The sequence below is a fragment of the Neoarius graeffei genome, chromosome 22 (genome assembly GCF_027579695.1).
Source record: "Neoarius graeffei isolate fNeoGra1 chromosome 22, fNeoGra1.pri, whole genome shotgun sequence".
NCBI lineage: Eukaryota > Metazoa > Chordata > Actinopteri > Siluriformes > Ariidae > Neoarius > Neoarius graeffei.
This window is the reverse complement of record NC_083590.1, coordinates 52985380-53010522: the sequence shown is the minus strand read 5'-3', so window position 1 is coordinate 53010522 and position 25143 is coordinate 52985380. Positions and strand designations below refer to the sequence as shown.

Sequence of the window (25143 nt, the reverse complement as noted above, 5' to 3'; positions counted from 1 at the left end):
GTGAGGTTTTAGCCCTCAACCATCTTCCTAGATCATGCAGAATAACGATAGCAGCTACTTCAACATTACACTCTCTTTAATTAGGCTATGACCAACAAAGTATCTAAAATAAGACCAAAAATCAGTCAATTATTCCACTGAACTTCTGCATTTAGAAGACATGAGTGGAGTGACATGTCCGTGATAAACGCACACATTAAGTGCAAACAACTTAAATAGGTTTATGCACAGAAGGGGAAAAAAAAATCTTACATGCATAAATGATACTAAAAAGAAGGCTGCAGTAAAAATTAAGGGACACTTGAGTGCATGCAAGACCACATTCATGTCAAAGGATACCCTCGGCCCGAGTCCAGAACAGTAAAGAAACGTGCCGATGGAAAACTAGTGCAGAGCGATAAAGATTAAGACAAAGACCAGGCTTTATTGTTAAACATGTTACTGACAGCATGTTAGAGTTGACATGTTCCAGTTCTAAAATACCGTGCTGGCTGAAGGAAAATGGATAAATAAAAGAGTGGTAAATTAAGTAATGTTCCCATATTGATCTCTTCGTGGACAGTCCTACCCTGGAATGATCTTGGAGCCAGTAGTCTGGACCCTTCACGCCAGAGCATTTTTTAACATAGTTACTGGGAGACCAAATGGTCTCCCAGTGGCCAGATTTGGTCTCCTAGTCAATGCCAAACCAGCTTCACTGGGAGACCAAATTTTAAACCAAGTTACGTCTCATCATTTGGTTCAATCAGTTGCAATTAATTAACCAAGTACCATGTAAGTATACATTTAACAAGGAAAACGAAGATCTATGTTATAAGATATACACACAAGATTATGTTGGTTAAGAAAAACAAAACTAAAATTTGGTTACTGAGATGCCTGATGTCAGAATCCGATGTCATTACTGTGTAACTTTGAGTATCTTTGACATCACATTTGTGCTTGGTAATTGCTCTTGATAGCTGTGTAGTCAGTCAGTGCGTTTACATGCACATCCCAAATCGAGCTACTGTCGGTAATCGAGCTAAGGGTCCCAGCAGGGGTGCCAGAGAAATCCAATCCTACATGCACACAAGGAAATCAAGCTATTGTGTGAGGTACATTGTGCACCTGAGCCACAGGTGGCGCTACACGCCCCATCGTGTTGGTACACTTCCGGTTGTCGTCATGAAGAAGAGCTATTCAAGAGTATAAACAAAAGTTATCAGTTCCGTGTTCACAAACAGAACGACAACGAGGACAGCAACATCGATAAAGTGCTGTCAAAAATGTCACGTTATTAACGCGTTAACTTGACTCAATTTTAACGGCGATAATTTTATCGTGAGATTAACGCTGTGACATGATGTAGGTTTTTCATAAGCTTTTGAAACTGCCAGGAACTTGGAACAGAGACTTTGCTTAGAAAACCGATAGCAGCTAGACTGTAATGCCACGCCCCGCACAGCCAGAGTCCTCTGCCCTCCCCCCCCAAAGAACCAGCGCGGGCAGGGCGCGATAGTAGAGATGGGATTTATGGCTCTTTGATGGGATCCGCATCCTTGTGATCCGTTCTTTGAAAAGAGCCGTTCAAAAGACTGGCTAATTTGGCTCTTTTTAAATATTTATTCAGTTTTAAGAAGACAGCGTCTAAAGAAGCCAGATCCCTCTGAACTGTAAACTCAATGCTATCCCAGAAATCCTTCCTGTAATATGCAAATTTGGCCGCCTCTGATTGGACAGCGCGACGCATCAACAGGCAGAAAGTGTAAAAGTACAAAATATGTGTTAAGTGAGCTGAAACAGTAAAGATCAGATTCAATGCAATATTTATCAACGAACAACTTCAAGTTAATATAATAGTGTACTTTATATTATAATCAAGCATGTCAAGGCTACCGTCACTGTGTAACCTATCTCTCTGATTAGAGTTGTAGACACTCAAGCAGTAGATCACTTCACTCATGATTCTCTTGCTAGCCCCGCGCCGGTGCTCGGCTTAGGTTTCACTTTGTAGTGGCTGTGTCAAGACGTGTTATGTTTTGCAATTAAAAAAAAAAAAAAAAAAATTGGTACAAAGCAAGCCCATTCACTTTTTTTAATGCTGATAAGAGAATTACAATGTTTTTTTTATTGCGATTAATCGCGAGTTAACTATGACAGACGCGACATTAATCGCGATTAAATATTTTAATCGCTTGACAGCACTAATATATATATATATATATATATATATATATATATATATATATATATATATATATATATATATATATATATATTTATTCTCAACTCCTTAAGCTGAATGAGCATGAACTCTATCTCCTCATTGCTCCAGAAGTGCACGTTTCTACTACTGTTGTCATGCCGACCGAGGCTGTTGTGTTTCCCGCTTGTGGTCTCGTCACTTCCGGAAGGGGCAGTGCTGAAGTAAGTAGCTCGACTACGTAGCTCGATAGGGTTTACATGCACTAAGTAGCTCGGCTACAATCGCATAATCTAGGTCGCGTAGCTCGATTATGAGAAATCCAGTTCGGTTCGATTTCAGCCGAGCTAAGGCGTTTCCATGGCATTTAGAACTTCGATTTCAGTCGAGCTATGGCAGAAATTCGATTTTCTCGACGTGCATGTAAACGCACTGACTGTAGTGTGTTTGTCTGTATGGTGATTGGTGAACCAGCCGCATGGACTCTGGGGCCTGTGGTTGTATTGCCCAGACCAGTTGGTCTCCTAGTGGAAAATCCTTAAAAAAAAAAAAATGCTCTGCTTCACGCACAAGGCTACATGTTCCATCATTCACAGCTTAAAATTTGGCTAAGTGCCCTCTGGCTTGTGAGTGAGTACAAGTACGAGGATTCTTTATTTCTTAAGAATGGTTCCAGCGAGGAAACCAAAATCGTCAAAATAATAAGGTGAAATAAGCCGAGATTACAGAGCGAGCCAACTTCATATTAAACACCGTCAGGTGTCGCCTGGTCAGTCCGCCGAGTTCAACCATCCACTTTAAGCTGATGCAGCACTGTACACCTCTCTCGCTCTCATTTATTTATATATTAGTGTATACCACGTATTTAGGCGCTCGTGTTTCACTGTACTACACTTCATACCATGCACACTTGCTGTACGCACACATGCCCCTGCTGTCCTGCATTATGGTTCTAGAGGCAAGACCATTCAGCTCACTGTAATACACAGAGATGGAACAATACAAATAAGTGTATATATTGGGAAACAGTGAAACCTGCTAGCACTGGTGTAGAGGCTGTTCTGAGTCACACTGCCTGGCGTTGTGGTGGCTACTGCTGTGGTGTCGTATTCTGGCAGGACAGGCTCAGAGCCAAACTGTAATGCTCCAAACTGCAGGTTGAGTCCAGGTATGTCTGCTGAGCCCGGCATCTCCACTGCTAAAGCAGGGATCTGTTAAACAGTGGGTGGGGGGAGAGACGACCAGGCATAATGACTACAGCAGAACAAATATGGGTCAGAAAGTACATTCCTGCAAATGCAGCTGATTTACGCTTCATCTTTTTGTTCTCTTACTTTCCTAGTTTTGTACTTTGAAATTCTATTGAGGTATTTCACCTGACGTCACAGGGTCACGTGATGCCCCGGTGTCCGCCATTTTGGACGGCAAGCTAGCTAATGTCAACAACAGTAGCTGGTATGTTACTGTAGCAATATTTACGTTCAGTCATTTGGATGACTGTTAAAACCTTTCAGTCTCAAGTTTTTCCTTTACTGGATTTACAAGCTTACTGAGCCAGCGAGCCCCGGAGCGCTAGCTAGCTAGCCGGCCAGCGAGCCCCAGAGCGCGCTCAGTAAACTAGTAAATACAGTAAAGGAAAAACTTATAACGGGCCATGTCTCAACAGACTAAGAAGTTATTTCAATGACATTTAATAACATTTTGTTTATCCTGAGGACCGAAAGTAAATGAAAATCTGAACAAACCTTAGCTGTCGGTGAGCAATCCTGGTGGAAGCAGGTAAACGTCGTTCTCTAAGCCTGCCAACCTCAATTTTTGCAAATACCTCTCCCTCTGCTCGCCCTGTAAATGCCGTACGTCGCTGGATAGTGAAGGTGTTTTCTGCATCTCGCTCCTTTTTCTTTTATGTTTTTCGTTTGTCGCCTTCCTCGCATTCAAACTGATTCGAGCCGTGCCGTCCAAAATGGCAGCATCACATGACTTGGTCACGTGAGTGAAATACCTCAATACCAATTTGTCTCAACAAACACCCTTAAGCCTAGTACTCAACTTTAGCTCTGCAAGTACAACGATGGGAAATGGGCAACGAAAGTCCTGAGAGGAAATCAAACTCTTGGACTCATGCGCAGCACATCCCTGAACCCAGTTTATAACCCATCGGTGTAAGAACGCAAGGGCAGAATGCCAGTATAGAAATCACTTAGATAAGAACTTATTTGGCATTACGCAGTTAGGGGTCATCCATAATTTTCATCATTGTCATGAGTCTACAAAGAGTAGACTTTTGAGCAACCCCCCCCCCAAAGAAAAGTGTACATTAGCGGACCAAAAAAAAAAAATGGATCTACGTGGAATACGAATTCAAAATAAAACCATGTCTTGTATTACTTTTTATTAAAATCGGATGACAGGACAATACAAAGATTCACAAGAGAAGAAAAGAAGACAAGACGGGTCCAGAAGTTCTCATAGAAAGCAGGCGATTCATTTTTGAAAATTAGGGACTGTCTTTTTAAGGGGAGCTGACTGACTGTATAAAATTCAACTGACTGCTGACGCAAGTACAAAATACCCATATGATAGTCTACGTACCGTTTTACGAGAGAAATAATCCCGAAATGTAAAAGTCGACTTGATTTTTTTCCATCCGGACGATCGCTTGCCGGCACAGCTCGGCTTGCTTTGAAACGTTCGTTTTTGATTCTTTCCAAGCAGCCTGCCCCGCCCTAACTGCCTCCTGCCGCTTCTCAGATGAATGCAGGAAACAATAAACGTTTAAAAACTGCTCATCCTCGTTTGAAGGAGTCTTGTGAATAGCGGTATTTCTGCTACTCACAAATTTGTAAATGCGGTCAAAATCTGGGTCAGCCATTGTTGTGTTGAAGAAAGAAAGTGAGTAGAGCTAGCTGGCAACATCGATGTGGCGCGAAATTTTGAACATGGCGGCCGCCGATTCGCACACTGACATTTTTTCATTTAAAAAAAAAAAAGTGTGGGGTGGCACGGTGGTGTAGTGGTTAGCGCTGTCGCCTCACAGCAAGAAGGTCCTGGGTTCGAGCCCCGGGGCCGGCGAGGGCCTTTCTGTGCGGAGTTTGCATGTTCTCCCCGTGTCCGCGTGGGTTTCCTCCGGGTGCTCCGGTTTCCCCCACAGTCCAAAGACATGCAGGTTAGGTTAACTGGTGACTCTAAATTGACCGTAGGTGTGAATGTGAGTGTGAATGGTTGTCTGTGTCTATGTGTCAGCCCTGTGATGACCTGGCGACTTGTCCAGGGTGTACCCTGCCTTTCGCCCGTAGTCAGCTGGGATAGGCTCCAGCTTGCCTGCAACCCTGTAGAAGGATAAAGCGGCTACAGATAATGAGATGAGAAAAAAAAAAAAAAAGTGTACGCCTGGTCATTAACCCCCTCCCCCCCGCGTATGGTTTGTACGCTCGTGATGATGAAAATTATGGATGACCCCTTAACCATTTGAAGTTATTTAAAAACCCATCCAAATTCTTTAGATTCTTTTTTTTTTTTAATTTACAGTTGCATGCATTTTTCAAAATATTTCTATTTATATAATGTACACACCATATTTGTAGTAATACCCCTGGGGGGATCCCAATGTGTTTCGAACCAAAAATTGCCTAAACAGTCTTAAAAATAAAACTAAAATGATAATCAAAATTACAGAAAATAATGTCCAAAGGTATTTTTTTTTAAATGAAATCCAGTGTTAACTGAAGTCTAATGCAAAAGTGTATTGACCAAGTGTCCATATTACATATGCAGGGATGAGAGTGGGTCCTGATGGGGGGGGAAAAAAAAAAAAAAAAAAAAGAGCAGAAAATCTGTAAAAAATGTCCTGAGGGTGCTGAAGGCGCCCGAAGTAATAAGGGGGGTCCAGCGGGACACCCCCCGTGAAATTTTTTTCAAAATGAGACCTGACACACCATTTCCTGCAATCTGAGCTGTAGTTACCGTATTTTTCGGACTATAAGTCGCACTTTTTTTCATGGTTCGGCTAGCCATGCGACTTATACTCCGGTGCGACGTATATATGTTTTTTTTTTTTTTTTTCACCGCGGAATAACTGGAGCTGATGCTGAGTCTGACGACAGCCACGCAGAAGAAGAGGAAACGGCGCTTCGTCTGCCGCTGGAGTTGGCAGAGTTGTTCAGAAGCGACACCGAGGATGAGGAATTCAATGGATTTGCTGATTTGGAGTGAAATCGCCAGCTTGATAAACTTGATTGACCTGTGTTTTATTATTAATGATAGGGCTATAGTTATTTAAATAAGTTATGTAATGATTTTAGGCAGTGCTTAATTTGTGAAGTGGGAGGTCCCGGAACGCAGGAGGTGGGTGGGTCCGGCGACTCAAAAAAAAAAAAAAAAAAAAGGTGGGGGGTGGTTTACTATAACTTTACGCACGTGTGTGTAAAAAAAAAAATAGACATTATGAACTTAGAAAACGCTTTAGTGACGAACAGTTACAGACAGTAATATGTCGTGATATGTTATAAAATATTATTTTTATTAGGCTATATATTAAATTATATATTAAATTTATCTTCTAAAATAACAGACTACTCATATCACAGCCGGTTTATTTCACCATTGGAGATCAGATCACACACGACATGAGTTAAATGACTCTTTTTAAGGATTTAAGTAGGGGATTTAAAAGCGGTTGTTGTTTTTTTTTTCACTAGACGGTTGTTTTTACTACCGTACCTGTCTTTAGAGATGATATACCTATAGCCTACTTGGCCTCTGATTTGATGAAATAAAATTCGACAAAAATGAAGAATGACACTCCTCGATGATGACTACAGCTTTAATAACACAGATGAAAGAGCCATGGGGCGATAATAAGCCCTACCGGTAAAAATATTCTAAAAGCAAACTGATTAATGCATCAGTAATAGGCTACTAATATTAGTTATAATAATAATATAGGCTATTAGTAATAACGATAGTGATAGTATTAAAGATAGTAGTAGATATTTAAAATAATCAGACTAGGCTACTTCCAGGGCAAAGGGCGCGTTATCACTGCTCAGCTGTTCGTTTATTAAATAAACAATGCAGTCGCGCAGTAACCACGCGCCGCTTATCAGATACAATCACAGATTCTATGGATAGAATAACCCTTCAAAAAAGTGCGACTTATAGTCCGGTGCGACGTATATGTGTTTTTTTCGTCTTCATAATGCATTTTTTGGCTGATGCGACTTAAACTCCGGAGCGACGTATAGTCCGGAAAATACGGTAATTAAAACACCTGATGCCCATTTTCATACTTATTGAAATAAAAACACAGAATCTGTATCAAAATCAATGTGTATTGCATTAATTCAAAATAATATCTACATTTTATGGGGACTGGTTATTACTCATTGTCAACATCACTTGTTTTTCTAAAAAAAAAAAAAAAAAAGTCCATTAAAATCCATAGTTATTCACAGTCCCATTAATAATTCAAATTTTCATATAGTCAATATATTGAATTAAATAAAAACATTTATATCTCTTCTGGAGACTGACCTTTTCCTAATGTCCACATTACTTGTATATGATTTCTTCACAATGTCTATTAAAACTTTAAAGTTATATAGTTATCAACACTGTCGGCTATAATTCAAATTATCATATATTCAATGTATTGAATCAAACAAATGCATATTTTATGGGGACTGTCTTTATCTTATTGTCCACATCACTTGTATGTTTTCTTCAAAAGGAAAAGCATGTGTCTACTCACACTTTTTACAGTTCCCAGTTATTTTTGAAACAAATTTTCATTAGATCATTTAGAATTCTTCTTCAGCTTCTTGGCCAAAGCCCAAAGCCCATCAGTCCTCTCTTTTTTCCTTTTTCTTTCATTTGCCAGCTCCCCGTGTTTTTACATGCTCTAACCCGGCTCTCTTCTACTCTCTCACACACTCCTCTCTTGCTTTCCTTTTGCTTTGCTAAACTTTTTTATACCAGCATCAATTTCACGTACCTTCGCTTCATCTCGCTTGTCAATAGTATTCGGCATCTTGAAAAAAAAAACGCCGATTAGAGGAGCGTATTTTTGATATGCAGCTCACGAACATGTCCAAGTGTTGATAAAAGAAAACGGCTGTGGGTATCTTTGTAAAAACGGTTCTGATTGGCTATTATGGTCTCGACGTCGATGTTTTGACCAATAACAATGTAGATGACACGAATTTTACATCACATTCAACAAGATTAAACGAGACTAAAGATGGCGACTTACACATAATGTGTAAACGTCGTTGGAGTTAATTAAGTTTGAACAACATGAAGGAACATACCCTAACCCCCCGAAATTAATTTTAAAAAAAAAAATCAACGGATTTAGCATAATATAAAAAGGTTGCTCTTTACTCAGAAAAAGCGGAAATCCGCCGAAAACTCTCATCCCTGCATATGAAAGGGTTAAGAACTACAAAAACAAACAGGACGCAATTCCTGGCTACAGGCAGTAAAAATGTCTACATTTCTGTCACTACACACCGCGCCACATCTCTCCGACTGATAGATTTCCTCCACATTCTCATTTCTGTACAAAGAAGTGACCGTCACATGATAGACAGCGCTCGCATTTTTATGAAAAAGTGGGATTTGCTGATGAAGAGCGCTTCAGAGGGATCTCTTCAGAGGAAAGATGGTGTAGTGCATGAGCCTCATCTGACTGAGCGCATATGGTGTACACTGTCCTACATGAAACAACCCAGGGCTCGAAATTAACTTTTTTTCTGTGTCCCCCAGTGGTCCCGAATTCTGTGTTGTATTGTCCCGAATGGAAGCAATAGTGTCCCCATTTTTTTCCCTCTCTGAAATAACCAGTGGTTAATATTATCATATGAAGTTACTATTATATTTGTAACTATGCGATTTTGAACCCTTTATATCATTTTTACAATAAGTCACAAGACACAAGCGACACATGTCCTATACATCATCTACTTCAAAATTACAGTTATTGCATTTTCAGTTTATTAAACTTTGGCGATCTCACTGTATGAATAGATACCCGTTTATTTAAAGGGGCCAACTAGCTCATTCAGAAAATGTTTCAACTCCCTACATCTGCAGTACACTTTAGTTGAAAATAAGACCCCTTTTATGTTCATTTCATCTACTTATACCTTGAATATCTGTTGGCACTTATAAGGCCAACTTATAATTTTCACCATTACCGTTACCCATTTTTATGAACTTTCCGTTATCCATTACCCATTTTTATGAACTTTCCGTTATCCATTACCCATTTTTATGAACTTTCCGTTATCCATTACCCATTTTTATGAACTTTCCGTTATCCATTACCCATTTTTATGAACTTTCCGTTATCCATTACCCATTTTTATGAACTTTCCGTTATCCATTACCCATTTTTATGAACTTTCCGTTATCCATTACCCATTTTTATGAACTTTCCGTTATCCATTACCCATTTTTATGAACTTTCCGTTATCCATTACCCATTTTTATGAACTTTCCGTTATCCATTACCCATTTTTATGAACTTTCCGTTATCCATTACCCATTTTTATGAACTTTCCGTTATCCATTACCCATTTTTATGAACTTTCCGTTATCCATTACCCATTTTTATGAACTTTCCGTTATCCATTACCCATTTTTATGAACTTTCCGTTATCCATTACCGTTATCCATTTTTATGAACTTTCCGTTATCCATTACCGTTATCCATTTTTATGAACTTTCCGTTATCCATTACCGTTATCCATTTTTATGAACTTTCCGTTATCCATTACCGTTATCCATTTTTATGAACTTTCCGTTATCCATTTTTATGAACTTTCCGTTATCCATTTTATGAACTTTCCGTTATCCATTACCGTTATCCATTTTTATGAACTTTCCGTTATCCATTACCGTTATCCATTTTTATGAACTTTCCGTCATCCATTACCGTTATCCATTTTTATGAACTTTCCGTTATCCATTACCGTTATCCATTTTTATGAACTTTCCGTTATCCATTACCGTTATCCATTTTTATGAACTTTCCGTTATCCATTACCGTTATCCATTTTTATGAACTTTCCGTTATCCATTTTTATGAACTTTCCGTTATCCATTACCGTTATCCATTTTATGAACTTTCCGTTATCCATTACCGTTATCCATTTTTATGAACTTTCCGTTATCCATTACCGTTATCCATTTTTATGAACTTTCCGTTATCCATTACCGTTATCCATTTTTATGAACTTTCCGTTATCCATTACCGTTATCCATTTTATGAACTTTCGCTGCCGGGTGCAAATGTTAGCAACATCAGCATAGTGCCAGGTCCGAGCCTAGTTGTGCTGCTGACTGACTAAACTTTGTGAACTAGAAAGACACCAAGAAAACTCACTTATTCTGTTGAACGGTATCTTCCGTCAATATCATCCACATCATTCCTGTTGTATTTTATAACGTGTCTAACAGTGTTCATTAAGTTCATTCAGTTGCTAGCGTTGCCTGCAGACCAGGCGATGACACTTTGGATCCTGAAGGTCCCGGAGATGTTGGCCCAATCCCAATTCTAATTTCTACCCCTCCCCCTCCCCCTTGGCCCTTCCCCTTGAAACTGAGCTACAAGGGATAGGGCTTGAAATTCAACCCCTACGTATTGGGATAGCCCTTCAACGATCGCATACGTCATCGCGTACCTCCGTCAGCGTTTACGTTAGCAAAACGCGACCAAATGCGTCACTGGCTGCGATCAGCCGCTACAGTCAGAGCCAGAACCAGAAATCTCTGCTGGCAGGGTGTGATTTGTTAACTAACACCGCTGAATGGGATATCTTTGGCGCTTCGTGCACCACATCCGACAGAATGAGGTGTCAGAACACTCATGTAAACAATAAAAGCGAGAATAACAGAACAAAACGTACGCAGTCAAGCAACCGAAAACAATACTCACTCCCAAAGCTTTTTAGCAGCAACTTGGATTTCAGAAATCGCTGCTCATTCTCAGCTCGAAAGCGAATCAAGCGGCGTGTTTCCTCTGGATAACAACTTAAAACACGTAAATAATGGAGAAAATACATTTATGACAATCTTTCGCCGCGGGAACCACCATCTTTCTGAAATCCGCATGAAATCTCGCTGAAATCCGCATGGCATTGTGGGAAATCACTCAAACCCCTTCGTTCGGAGTCAGCTCCAGGAAAATCTCCGTTTGGAGGGGTACAGAAGCCCTACCCCTTCCCCTACCCCTCCACGTTAACTGGGATTGGGATACCCCTACACCTTCACATGAACGCGCAAAATGGAGGGGAAGGGCCAAGGGGTTGGTCCAAGGGGTGAAATGGGATTCGGCCGTTAAGTCTGGGCTTTCAGTTTCTTCCCCGCGGTCGGTCCGCTTCAACCACTTCAGCATTTTTGTTCTGGCAAGAGTCGGCGCAGCGTGTGCGGTAGCAATTCCATTCCAAGTCCATATAATGCGGACTCCGGCCGAAGATTCTAGAACAGAATGCGCTGCTCTGTAGCCTACTGATGCAGGTGCGTCGAAAGTGTAGCTACTATGTATTTTTCGCTGTTAACGTTTTAAAATTAAAATTGACAAATTAGGTGAATGTCTACGTATGTGTTACGGCTTTGTAAATAATATTAATGTAGAACTTTTTTTCTAGATCTATTTTTTTCCCCATTGTCCCGGGATTGTCCCAGATATGATAATTTTGTGTCCCGATGACATTTTTTATGGTCCCCGGGACGTCGGGACACCGTTAGTTTCGAGCGCTGAAACAAGCGACCGCAACCGAGTTGTGTTGTGTGAAACGTTCAGCGATTTGGAGATTTCCAAAGTTGTGCTGTGTGCACTTGACGTTACACTTTAGTATTTTTAAGCTATTTAGGTTTGGTTCCTTTGGGAAGCCTTTTTGTTAATTGAGCGAAAATGTTTGGCCAAACTATGTCTGAAATGTTAGGGACTCTACCAGTGTTCAAAATCGCTCCCTACTCACTACAAATGGCGCTATATAGCGGGAACGCCATTTTGTAGTGCTGTCCAAAACCTTAGTGAGGATCATTTACACCCTATATAGTGCATCCAAAGTATCCCACAATGCATCACAAAAATAGCGTACAACGATGGTCACTAACCAAAGCAACATATCCAATCATGCATTGCAGTCGCACTAAAAAAAGTCTCAAATTTGATTTAATAAAAGACAGCGGCAAAGAAGAAAGTATTCAGCCTCGATTAAAAAAAAACCCTGAAAGCTGCAGGTACTTTGTATTGATTAATGTGGGAAATACGCTCAGTATAATATGTATTTATTATTTTGAAAACCCACCAGCCGACTGATCTGGCACGTTTTAATTACGCGAAAGTAAATGACAAATACCGGTGCGACACTAGTGTCCGAAAGCGTTTTTTTTTTCTTCATTTTACCAATGAGCTCACTATATAGTCCTCTGTATAGTAATTCCCTATATAGGGAGTAGTGAACGAGTGAGCGATTTCAGACACAGGGTCGATCATCGACATTTGTTCGTACTGAATATCAGCATGGCTGTGATTATTTGTGGAAATTCCTTCACTTGGCTTCGCAGTGACTTAGTTAGGTTCATTGAGGATCTTCAGAATCTACAGCATCATTAAAGGTCAAGCATGTTCAACTTTCCAATCTGCTGTAAAGGAAGGTGAAATTCTTGCCTTAGTAGTGATGGACGTTCTCTTCTTTTGATGCTTGAGCTTATGCTGCTGTAGGGGCAGAGGACTGGAAGCCTGAGGCTCAGAAGGACCCGAAGGTATCTGCTGCTGGCTTACTGCAGGGCCTGAAGGCTTCTGAGCAGAGACCGTTTGGGCCAAAGAGGTGGAAGGGGTGGGCTGAGAAGAGGGAGTGGAGGAGGTAGGACCTTTCTCCTGCAGGAAGGTGTCCATCATGGAGGACGCGGTGGAGGTGGTGGGTTGGTACGGCTGCCGCTTGGTGAAGGGACTGTGCCCCGCTACGTCTGTCTGAGACTTCATGTCTGCATACGTGACGAGAACAGAGGAAAGGCCAAAGCTCCAATGATTGTTAAAGACAAAAACTTTACAGCATACAATCATTTTCAAAAGTAACAGGTTAAGCTAAACCACCGAGTGCACACAACATATATTTCCCTGGTTAGAGCAGATTACTTCAGTATCACTGAACATTTTTGGTGGAAAGGTGGTGGGATTACTGGGCACAACAACAGCACTGCATGGAGTATACCAACTCATATTAACATTCACATCAGCAGCACACTTAAAAAAAAGTCACTAGACCTGTGAAAAACAAGCTCTCGTACCATACTGTGTCAGGGGAGCAGGATTAGACTCCCAGCTGGAGGGGCCTGTGCTGGGCGGGCCGCTCTGAGAATGCTGCGCTGCCAGCTGAGCCAGAGCCTGCGCCGTCTTAAACTGCTCCAGGAACTGGGAGCCACTGGTAGAGTTTCCACTGGTGCCTTTAGAGTCTCCCACTTCACCAAAACCCTTACTGAGCATGCTCACCTAGGGTTAAAAATACGCCGTGTTTTGGTGGACAAGCAACAAACCTGACAGCACACTTAACCTCACCGGAATTTATTTCATCAAGCTGGAGTGAAACGGATGTGTGCGTAAATCTTCTGTACAAAATGTTTACACAAGTAATTTGGTATTGATAAATTTTGAAAAAAAAAAAAGGTTTGTATCCTACTCGTGCGCACAAATTTACACACAAGAACACGTCCTGACCTCAGGTGTGACTGAGACTAATACATTAACCAATGTGAAATATCAAGCATTAGTCATATAGCAGAAAACTCTTAACTATTTAACAGTACAAGCATTACGGCACCCTCGTTAACATGAAAGGAATAGAAAATGCAAAGTAAATACATGCATGCAATATTGACAGCCCATAAGGGGGAAAAAAAAAAAAAGTGTCAGGCATGTTTGACCATTTATAAGAAAGTTGTAAGCATTTTTGTATCGCTACTCTAATGCCACCAGGAGGCTGCCATGTTGCCTGTTGCAGGGCGATGCGTGATGCCGTTAGGGCGCAAGGCTGAGCGTATACTTCAGTACTGAAGGGGCAAAGCGAAAGGTCTACTAAGGTGACAATGTCGATTTTTTTTCTTTCACTCTACATCTGAAATGGTGTATTAATGAGCTGCAACCCTGACTTACGGACAAACCTGAACTCTATCTGTAAAACGAGGCTGAAACTGTGTTTATACGACTCGGCATGCTCTCGACTCTCATGAAAAACTTCATCAAGGCATCCCCAGGCTAGCCTACCGTAATTACCGTAGTAGGCAGTGCAACCGCCGTGGCAACGCAGAACGAGAGTAAAACAAACACTGCTTTACTATACAGGATTCATGTGAATATTACAGGACGATGCACTTGTACAGAAAACGGCGGAAATATTGCCAGAAACACCCGAGCTGCTGGTATAGAGCAATTCCAGCGTTATGGACGTGACACTTGAACTCAAAATGGCAGCAAATGACCCAGTGCATGTTTTATTGTCTCCCAGTATTTAAACAGGTGTTGCATATTTTAAGGCTGTACCATACTGGAGAAGTGATAGAACAAGAACAATTCCCATAGTACGTCTAGGGCATTCCGGAAAACGCCAATAAAAGATGCGTTATGGATGTGACAGAAAAAGTATCACTTTTCTTGGGTGACTGTACATTTTTATCAAACTCTGAAATCGTAAACCTAATGTCGAAATGGAGAGATCCGTTTGATAGAGGGGTCCAAGGTGAATATTAAAAAATCTTTGTTTAAAACATTTTGTATTTCATGCAGAGTTTCGGAAGGAAAAGTCAGCGTTATGGAGGTGACGAAATTCCGTTATGGATGTGACGCGTCTGAAATAGACATGGCGTATGTTTAGAAAATCAGCAATTTACCGTATTTTCTGGACTATAGAGCGCACCTGCATATAAGCCGCATCCGCTCTATTTAAAAAAAAAAAAAAAAGATATACAAGCCGCACCGGGCTATAAGCCGCAGATATCTATGTTGAAAAATGAGATATTTACTGCATGTACAGAACGATTTTGTACTGTAAATGTACATGTATGTACCTGAACAGATTCTTTCCGAACAGTGCCTTTTAACACGGCAGCAACTTTGCTGATTAAAACGGAACAGAACCAAGAGAAAATAACCGGGATTTATTTACCTTCATTTCTCCTGTGTTTGAAACCACAAGGCACTTTAATCATCTTCGCTGGATTTGAAAATAATTACCAGTTAGTAATTTGTCGTGCGTGTTCTATCTGCTAAAGATCTGCTAATTCTTCTTTGCATTGATTTTTCGTCTATCTTATTTTTGATTCTACTTCCGGTTAGAGCGCCCCTAGCGGTGGAAGAAAAATCCACAGAATAGACGCACCTTTGTATAAGCCGCATGGTTCAAAACCTAGGAAAAAAGTAGCGGCTTATAGTCCAGAAAATACGGTAACCACCATAACCCTTTGAAAAACTCTAAATATCAGCTAAAACTATCAAAGTTCTTAAATAATACTTAGGATGGCTATTGTTTTGCTGTTTTGTGGATTTTAGCATACATTTCTGTGGCTTGTGGCAATAATATAGAATTGTACATGATCAAAGTTGATTTTAGCTTGGGTTTTACATTATAAGAAAGAAAGACTGACACATTAAGGCGAAGGGAACAATTCTTGTGACAAATTGGTTCAACTTATTCACATCTGTAAAATACAGGCCTAGGTGAGATCTCTGGGAGTGGTTTTGATGTATTACACATGTTGCTTTATTTTTGCATGGTGAGGTTGACATTTACATGGAATTGCCCTATGGTATGGATTTATTTGGTAAAATTCATACATGTAAAAGATACAGTATAAATAGCACTGAGCTAACAAAGTATAAAATACACTTATTTCCAAATGTGGTCCTCTTGATGACAGCAGGAAACAAAATAGACAATAATAAATTGACAAATTGTAGAACACAATTATGAAAAAAAGTCAAACAAAAAAAATATGCTAACTAATTATCAGTACAACTAGATTACAAAAATGGCACCAAAATGATAGCCTAGTAAACTAGACCCACCCGCCTAGCGGCCAAAAATATTTTTTGCCTACGAGTGGGTCTAGCCTCGGACCATATCAACAACACACCGCGGGCATCAAATCGTGCCCGCCAATCACAACGCAAGGTTTTTGTTTGGATTCTTTGGGCGGGCTTTTGCAGGAGTGACGACAAAGCTGCGTGACACTAGAGAAAGCACAACAGGAAAGATGGCTACGGCTAGTGAACAGCGCGCGTTTGACTCCTCTTTGGAATCAGTTTTAGAAGAATTAGACTTGGAGTTTTCGTTGAAACATGAGCAGGAAGAGGCTCTCCGCTCATTCCTTTTCAAGGAGGACGTTTTCGCCGTTTTGCCGACTGGCTATGGCAAAAGTCTGATCTACCAGCTGGCTCCGCTCGTAGCCAAAAGGACGGGGCTAAGTGAAACCCTACTGCTTTCTGTCGCTCTGACTACGTCACAGTCACTGCTGCGCTGATTGGTCAGAGCGTTGGCCTATACACACAGAGACCGTTTGAAAGACAACGGGTTGTTCCTCCCACACCCTTCGGAAATGTCTACAACCGAGACCAGACTAAATATTCACATTTAGTCTGGCTTGTCAGGCTACCACAATGATTAAAAATTAGTTATACACCAAAAAAAAAAAAAAAAAAAAAAAAAAAAAAAAACACACAGGGTTTGGAATTTACTCCATAAAAACTGTTTCACCGGTTTCTTTAAAGTATCACATGTTTGACTTAGGGCTGGGACGATTATCCGACGTAATCGACATTGTCGATTATAAAAATTATTCGACGTGGAATTTTATGGCCCTTTTCCACTACCCTTTTTCAGCTCACTTCAGCCCGACACGGCTCGCGTTTCGACTACCAAAAACCAGCACGACTCGGCTCGCTTCAGCCCTGCTTAGCCCCCAAAACTCACACGGTTTTGGAGTGGGGCTGAAGCGAGCCAAGCCGTGCCGAGTGAGGCTGGGGGCGTGAGCAGACACTCCCCTGTGCACTGATTGGTGAGGAGGAGTGTCCTCACATGCCCACACACGCCCCGCGAGCGCGCTGGGATCTGTAAACACCGCAAACCCGGAAGGAGAAGAATTACGAATTACGAGAATTTCTGGAGCCTTATGCGCCTCGCCTCATCTATACGCTCTTGCCAGTATCTGTTGGCGTTGTCGGTGACAACAAGCCACAGCACCAAGACCAGCAACACTAACGACTCCATGTCCTCCATGTTTATTGTTTACTATTCGGGTTGTGAGACTACCGCTTAAAAGCTCACTGATGTCACTGTTTGCGCCGCTTAACGACATCACCTGACGTCCACCCACTTTCGCTAACTCCACCCAATGTGTCCACCCACTTCCAGCCAGCACGGTTCAGCGCGGTTGTAGTCGAAATGCAACTCCAACAGCCCCGCTCAGCTCGACTCAGCCGCGTTTGTAGTGGAAAAGCGGCATTAGGTGTCGACACGTTGTGTAAAACCACATAGGGTAAATGTTCATAGAACAAAACCGGAACTTTCAAATAGGACCGTTTATATCAATAGTCTCTGGTTTAACTGGATACAAACGCAGAGGGCGGCACGGTGGTGTAGTGGTTAGCGCTGTCGCCTCACAGCAAGAAGGTCCGGGTTCGAGCCCCGTGGCCGGCGAGGGCCTTTCTATGTGGAGTTTGCATGTTCTCCGCGTGGGTTTCCTCCGGGTGCTCCGGTTTCCCCCACAGTCCAAAGACATGCAGGTTAGGTTAACTGGTGACTCTAAATTGAGCGTAGGTGTGAATGTGAGTGTGAATGGTTGTCTGTGTCTATGTGTCAGCCCTGTGATGACCTGGCGACTTGTCCAGGGTGTACCCCGCCTTTCGCCCGTAGTCAGCTGGGATAGGCTCCAGCTTGCCTGCGACCCTGTAGAACAGGATAAAGCGGCTACAGATAATGAGATGAGAAACGCAGAGCAAGGGCTGGGACGACGTGTTGATGTAATTGATTACGTGAATAATTTGCGTCTGTGTAATCTACTTGAGCAACATGGCTGCGTCAACGGAGTGCGTGGAGCAACACGTGGCAAAAAAGGCTCGCACACGGTCATCCAAAGTTTGGGAATACTTTAATCTTGACACCAACAGTGGGGTCGTCTGCAGACTCCGCAAAGTGCATCTGGCATATCACTCTAGCACGACAGTCACGCACGAGCACATGAAGAAACACGCTGGTGCAGTGAGTCAAGATGGCAGCAAAACTCCGTAAGTTCTGTTTACTTTCTTTGCCCCTTCTCCACCCAAGCTTGGAAACGTTACCATAGTCAATCCATTGATTTGTATAATTTTTTTTTTATACCATATTAAATTCTGCACCGCTACTGTAGCTGATGTTAAGAACGCCGTTTTACGTTTTCTTTCTGTTTACTTATTCCATGAGTGAGTGAGCCAAATTATCGTTTACAACTACTTTCACAGAATGTAGCTTCCTTGCTCACTGATGTAACCCTTCGCCAGTGATGATAAAAAATATATATATATATATCTCTAGTTTTGAAATCATTCCATCTTTTAGCAGCTAGGCCTACTGAAGCAATTTATTAAGTAAAAAATATTGCACTGATTTAACTTAACCCTAGAGATAGAAATCCTATTGAATTTGAGGACCAATATCTCTGAATAGGTGCATGACATAACAGCAATAGTTTAGAAATTATAATATCAGGTTTGAAATTTGCCATCTTCATTATTCACGTGCATCATATTAATCTTTTTAGGAACAGAAAGCAGTGTGGGGAATTCCCCCCCCCAAAAAAGGACCTCAAATCCCTGCGATCCCCAGATAGCTGCAGACCTTACTGACAGCATTTTACAGATGATCGTAAAGCACATGAGACCCCTCTCCACTGTGGAAGGTGAAGGCTTCCGTGACATGATAACATTTCACCCACTTCCCTCCATCATCACGTCATGGATTTAATAGAGAAGTACTTGGCCATCACAGAGAAAGTGAAAGCTGCCTTCAAAAATGTCACATCCAAAATCTCACCAAAAGGTCTTGCTTTTTGAGTTTGGAAAGTGCTTTGTTAAAGAATAATGCTCAGTGTGGTGTTTAAAGTGCTGATGACACGAACATGACTCTATGCAACTTCTTAAATAAACTATACAACATGGCAAACATGTTAGATTTCTGTTATAATTACGTGAAAAGAAGCTGTTGTTACGCGAATATCCAACTTTTAATTGCACAGCGCAAGAAAACTGGGTCCGTGGCTCGCGGCCATGTTGTGACGTCAGCGGGAGAACACGCTGCGGTTCACTGGCTGTTCTACTCTGGTTCTACTCAATGGAAATGGCGCATGAAAACGCTGGTGAACTCTCTAGTGCTAGCTCTTCCTCTTCTGGGAGTCTAGAATTGTGTTGATCTCTTCCGAATAGAATCTATGATAGCCTACCCTCTTTACCCTTTGCCTCTCGTTGCTAGGCGGCAGTCACATGAAAGCCGCAAGCTTTCACAAGCAAATACATGACTGATATCACGCCGACTTTATGATTACATTTATGATTATCATGTAGAATCTATAGCTCTACGTACCTTTATCTTATGTCGTTCCACAACACATGTTCTGACCGGAGGACTGTCTTTGGATCCGGCATAGCTACTAGTAGACCCCCTCCGGAATACTGGCAGTGTTGCCAGATTGGGATTTTTCCCGCCCAGTTGGGCGGTTTCAAGTGCATTTTGGTGGGTTTTAAACATATTTTGGGCTGGAAAACGTCAGTAGTATCTGGCAACACATACTGCTGACGTTTTCCAGCCCAAAATATGTTCAAAACCCACCAAAATGCACTTGAAACCTCTCAACTGGGCGGGAAACCTCCCAATCTGGCAACACTGTGTAGGCACTGCTGATGGTAGTAACACACGTTTGTGATGAACTGAACACCCAAGAGATTCCTTTAAGCTGGGAAGGGTGTCAAAACAATCCAAATCGAAGTGTTCAGAGCACAGGACGGATGTTGGTGAGGGCTCCCACTTGTCACGAGTGCGCCTGACTTGCTTCACCCACTTCACATGCAGCTCGGGATCTCTGGGAAACTTGAATAAACTTACCCCATCCTTGTGGGTTTTGGAGCAAAAACCAGCAACACAACGCGAAGGCATAATTAAAATATAAAATAATGTATAATAATAATACTAATAATGACAAACTGAACACCTGCCGCATCAACAATAAACTGGTAAGTTAGGAGGAAGGTTCTTTCGCTGACGTCATATAGCTCCTCCTCCTCCTTCGTCTCCTGGGTGCTGCAGCCCCGTCAAATTTGCCCAAATAGCCGCGTTTATCATCATAACTTGTAAAATAGGCGCCTTCGTGAATTAATATATGGATCATCGGGAATTACTTTTTATGTTATAAAACATCGCCAAAGATGTCAAAAACGTGTCATCAGCACTTTAAGAAATGTTTTAATAAATGTTAAAATTTCAGAGTTTTTTTTTGTGTGTGTGTGTGTGTGTGTGTGTGTGTGTGTGTTGGATGGGGCAAATTGTTATATTAAATAACTAACTGGAAAATAATTGCAATAAAATTACATTAATCAAAATATTAGTCGTTAGATTAGTCAAATAATCAAAAAAAAAAAAAAAACCCCGCTAGATTAATCGTTTAAAGAATGATGATTTAGGACAGCCCTAGTTTGACTAGACTGCACTGATCAGGGTCGGCTATTCCACAAAAATTCCTGTATACTTAAAAGAACTCCGAAAAGTGTGACGTCACTTACGAAACACGGCCATATTCGACAAAATGGACCATAGTGCCAGCAACATTTCTTCACCGATTTCCTCAAGTGTTTTGGACAATGACACGAATAACGATGATCATGATAAAACATGATCAATTGGTTACACACAAGAGAACAATATTTATAGAGCTGTTTTAGTTAGTCATTACCAAGGCTTTTCTGACACCAAATCAAAGCAAGGCAACCAACAAACATCAAGCTAGAGCCCTGCACTCCCGCAGGAGTCCCGCGGGACCCGCCGCAAAGCAGTGCAGCGCGGGACAAATTTTCAAAGCTCATTGCGGGCGTGGGCAGGAGTGCACAATGCGGGCGCGGGCGGGAGCGGTGATGAGCTGCAGTCCCGCCAACTAAAAACGTGTTTAAAATAAATTAATAATTTATAAATTTTATGTCTATCATATATAATTTGTGCTGGATATTTTATTTGGCATTAATAAAAACATTTTAAGATGCCTAAATTTGCAGAGAGCGTCAGATTGCCACTGATCACCCTAACGGGCAATCCTTTGATCACTCTAATGACTCGCCGTTCACACCCAGCCTCCAGTGACCCACACTAACATGATGCCTCAATGACACCTTAGGCTACGTTTACATTACGTCGAATCAGCGGATCATCAGATTAACGTTCTTAAAACGATTCGCGTTTACACTAAAACCGTTAGCCGTGCACACAGCAACGCCAATACACGGATACGCTCGGCTCCGCAGGCATCCTGCGCTCCAAATCACTCCGCCCTGAACAGCGAGTGCCCTCTGGAGGGTGCGCACTCCGGCCCTGCGCAGCTCACAGAGCGCGCGAGTGAAGTGCACAAGCTGTGATTCGGGACTGAGCCGCTGTGTGTGTGATCCCAGCGCATATCACTTACCACTTGCAAGTGGAAGGATGGCAAGCCTAAAGACAATCATAACTACACAATGGGCAGTATTTGCATCAGTATTTGCAGTATTTTCATACTTTTATACTCTTTAATGAAAGGTGATACAAGGCGGAAGTCCGCGCCGTTTTTCAGCAGTCGCGTCACATGACCAACGCCAGCGAATCAGGAAGGTGGATGTCACAGTGACGTTGTCCAATGAGGACACCAGCTAGAGCTCAGCACAGCGTATCCGTGTATCTCAATGTTTACACAGCACCGGACCAGACACAATCTAGATTGAATACGTGGACGCTGGCGGATTCCCGTTTCCCGGCGTTTCCAGGTGGTTTAATGTAAACGGACAGTGCATCCGCGAAGAAAACGAGACAGATACGGTCTAATGTAAACGTAGCCTTAGATGAGCTGGTCATCAGAATTCTGATTCTGATCCAGGAGAGGATAAATATCTCTCGTACGTTTCCGATTCCTTTCCTCTTCCGTGTTTGAGATCTCCGATCATGGCAGAAGAGCAGAGCTCCTCTACTGAAGCTCACAGTGCTTCAAAAGTAAGTGCTGCTTTAAAAAAAAGAGGTACATTTACCGTTAAAAAGTCAAGAGTCCTGAAATCGGACATTTGGAAATCATTCTCACTCGTGTACGACGCGGAGGGAAATCAGCTGCCCTTTGCTTGCCAAAAGGTTCTGACATACTAGGATATTCTAGTTAGAAATGCTTTACAAATGTAAACTGGGTTAGCCTAATGTTTTGTATGGCTGAACAATAAATATACCAAATTTCCACTTGGAATTACGTGCTCGCCTGTCTTTTTTTATTGTTTATTATTATTATTAGAGACACTGACGAAGGCAACAGCCGAAACGTTTGTCTCCTTCTGCTGCTAAAAACAACTGAAAAGAAATGTAACTAAAAGAATAAGTTCAAGAGTGCGATCCATCTCTCCTTTCACACTAATTATTCATAGGAGACGCACCACGGGAGAGCACATACTTAAACGATTAGCCTACTTAAATCATCATCATCATCATCATCATCAGGTCTACATGCTGCCATTTCAACATTCCGAATTCAGAAACAAGGTAAATAATAACAAACGTGAACGTGAGCTGTAGATATTTATGCTCAAATCCACTCAAAGTAGGGGGCGGGGCACCATCACGCTCTGTCAAGACAAGAACTTTCCTGAGAAATAACACAAACGTCTGCATCATGCGGGATTTGCGGGCGGGAGCGGGACAAAATATGGCAGGCGCGGGCGGGACTGAAAATCATAATTCTTTGCGGGAGCGGGTGGGACTGCACAACGCGGGCGTGGGCGGGAGCGGGACTGAAAAATCCGACCCGCGCAGACCTCTACATCAAGCCACTTAGCTGCATCAGCATTTATTATGTTTATGCCCAAAAGAACTCAATATCATGCTTAATAAAAACTTAGGGAAGCCATAAGTTTTCTCACCCTTTGAACTTCTCTTTTGCGGACTACTACGTGTTCTCATTTGTCTTGTCCATTTCTTGGCTGAAAATTGTGGGAACCACATCTGGCTTGTTCGGTATTCCTAACGCCGGTGTATCAGAGTTGTTAGAGTGAAAATTCTCTTCGAAATGCTCCGAGCACACGAGCTGCGTAAAGCAGCGTTTGTTTACGCTCTTTCTGCGTTGCCGCAGGGATTGGACTGTCTACTACAGTAATTACGGTAGGTAGGCTAGCCTGGTGACGGCTTGATGAAGTTTTTCATGAATGAATTGAGAGCATGCTAAGTGTGCTAACGAATGCTTATGCTGCCAGGAACGTGTAAAAACTCACGCACTTGCCTCTTCAACATATTTAGATAAGTCAGATTGTATGCAGCTCTGTTTGTAGGTCGTCTAGCAGAGTTACAGTCTGCAGAATGAGGCCGTCATGGCAGCACTACTTATACTGGGGATACAAATATGAAAAGTTACCTCCCCCATTCAGCCACATAGGAGATGATCAGCTATTTGTCAGGATTAGCTTCCCCCTCCACTTGTGTGTTAGAGAAACGGAATTTCAATTTTTTTTTTCATATAAAAACTTGTAATGAAATAATCTCCAGCTGGGGCAGCTTCAAGTCTTACTCACTACGCGGAGCTTCCGTGTCTTGCACCCAAACGCCGTCAGAGCATTGCTGGAAATGATTTGGGGGGGGGGTTTCTGATTGATTTTAACCAATGGCGGCCTCCATGAAACCGTCCATTCTGCATAGACACTGACTTTCGGAGATGGATCTCTTGGTTGTGTGAGCTCCTTATTTTCAATTATAAACTAACAATTCATGATCTTCATAGCTGTAATTTAAAAATGGGTTCTCTTAACTAGCGAGATATTTCCAGAACCAAAATTAAATCTGCCCCGTCTGTTAATTTACAGTTCAGTAACATTAACTGCTTCTCACTAAGCGCAGTTTACAAATAGAAAAAAAAGACCATCTGCATTTACATGCAAATTAAAATAGCAATGTTGCTACACTATGAAATGACACTACCAAACGATAAAGTAGCTTTAGCGCAGTTAGCTACTTTTTTTCTTCGTTGACTTTAGTTGCAGCTCGCTGGTAGTTCAGCTTGTAGCTTAACAAGGTACTATTGTACTGTAGCTTCCCCGACGCAGAGTCCACTGTGATTAAATGTAATTACAGATTACAACAGCATCTAGTAATACAGCTGCAGGAAATCTGCCCCCCCACCAATATTTTAAAAGCTCGCTTTCTTACCATGCTGTGCTGATTATATGAGGTGCTGGAGGAGGGCTGAGAGAGTGAGACCGATTGCTTGGAGTTGCTAAAAACCAGAGACTGGGATAGAGATGGGGGCTGAGGAGTATCTAGTGGAGCAGACTCCGTCTCAGAAGAGGAAGAGGGTGGTGTTTTCCCCAATAGTACTGCTAAATCGATCCTGTATTGGAGACACACACTTATGAGCTGGCAAAAGTTTATTCCTACATGCTTACTTTCATTTTGGTGCATTTATTTAAATCTAGATGCTCCTACTACTGCAGCCCAACATGTAATCCATAACAGGCTGTGTTGTATAAACCGTTAACTCTCAAAACACAACCAGCTGTTTTTATTAAAAGGTGCACCATGATGCTCAGAGGCCTTCTAGTCAACCACATTAACAAAACGGCTTCAGAAGTGCAATGACTGCATCAGAAACCTTTATGTAGCTTTTAAACCTATTTATACATTTTGCTTGCTATAAAAATCACAGAGCCTAATCTAGGAATTTGAAAA

General features: G+C 41.8%; 1 protein-coding gene across 1 annotated transcript in view; it reads right to left on the bottom strand.

Annotated features, from left to right (window-relative positions):
• ubap2l (ubiquitin associated protein 2-like) overlaps positions 1 to 25143 on the bottom strand; it is a 161324-nt gene that overhangs the window by 50778 nt on the left and 85403 nt on the right. Inside the window, 4 exon segments of the mRNA XM_060904950.1 lie at positions 3221 to 3396; positions 12864 to 13180; positions 13484 to 13685; positions 24625 to 24805. Coding sequence (XP_060760933.1) covers positions 3221 to 3396; positions 12864 to 13180; positions 13484 to 13685; positions 24625 to 24805 — 876 coding nt within the window.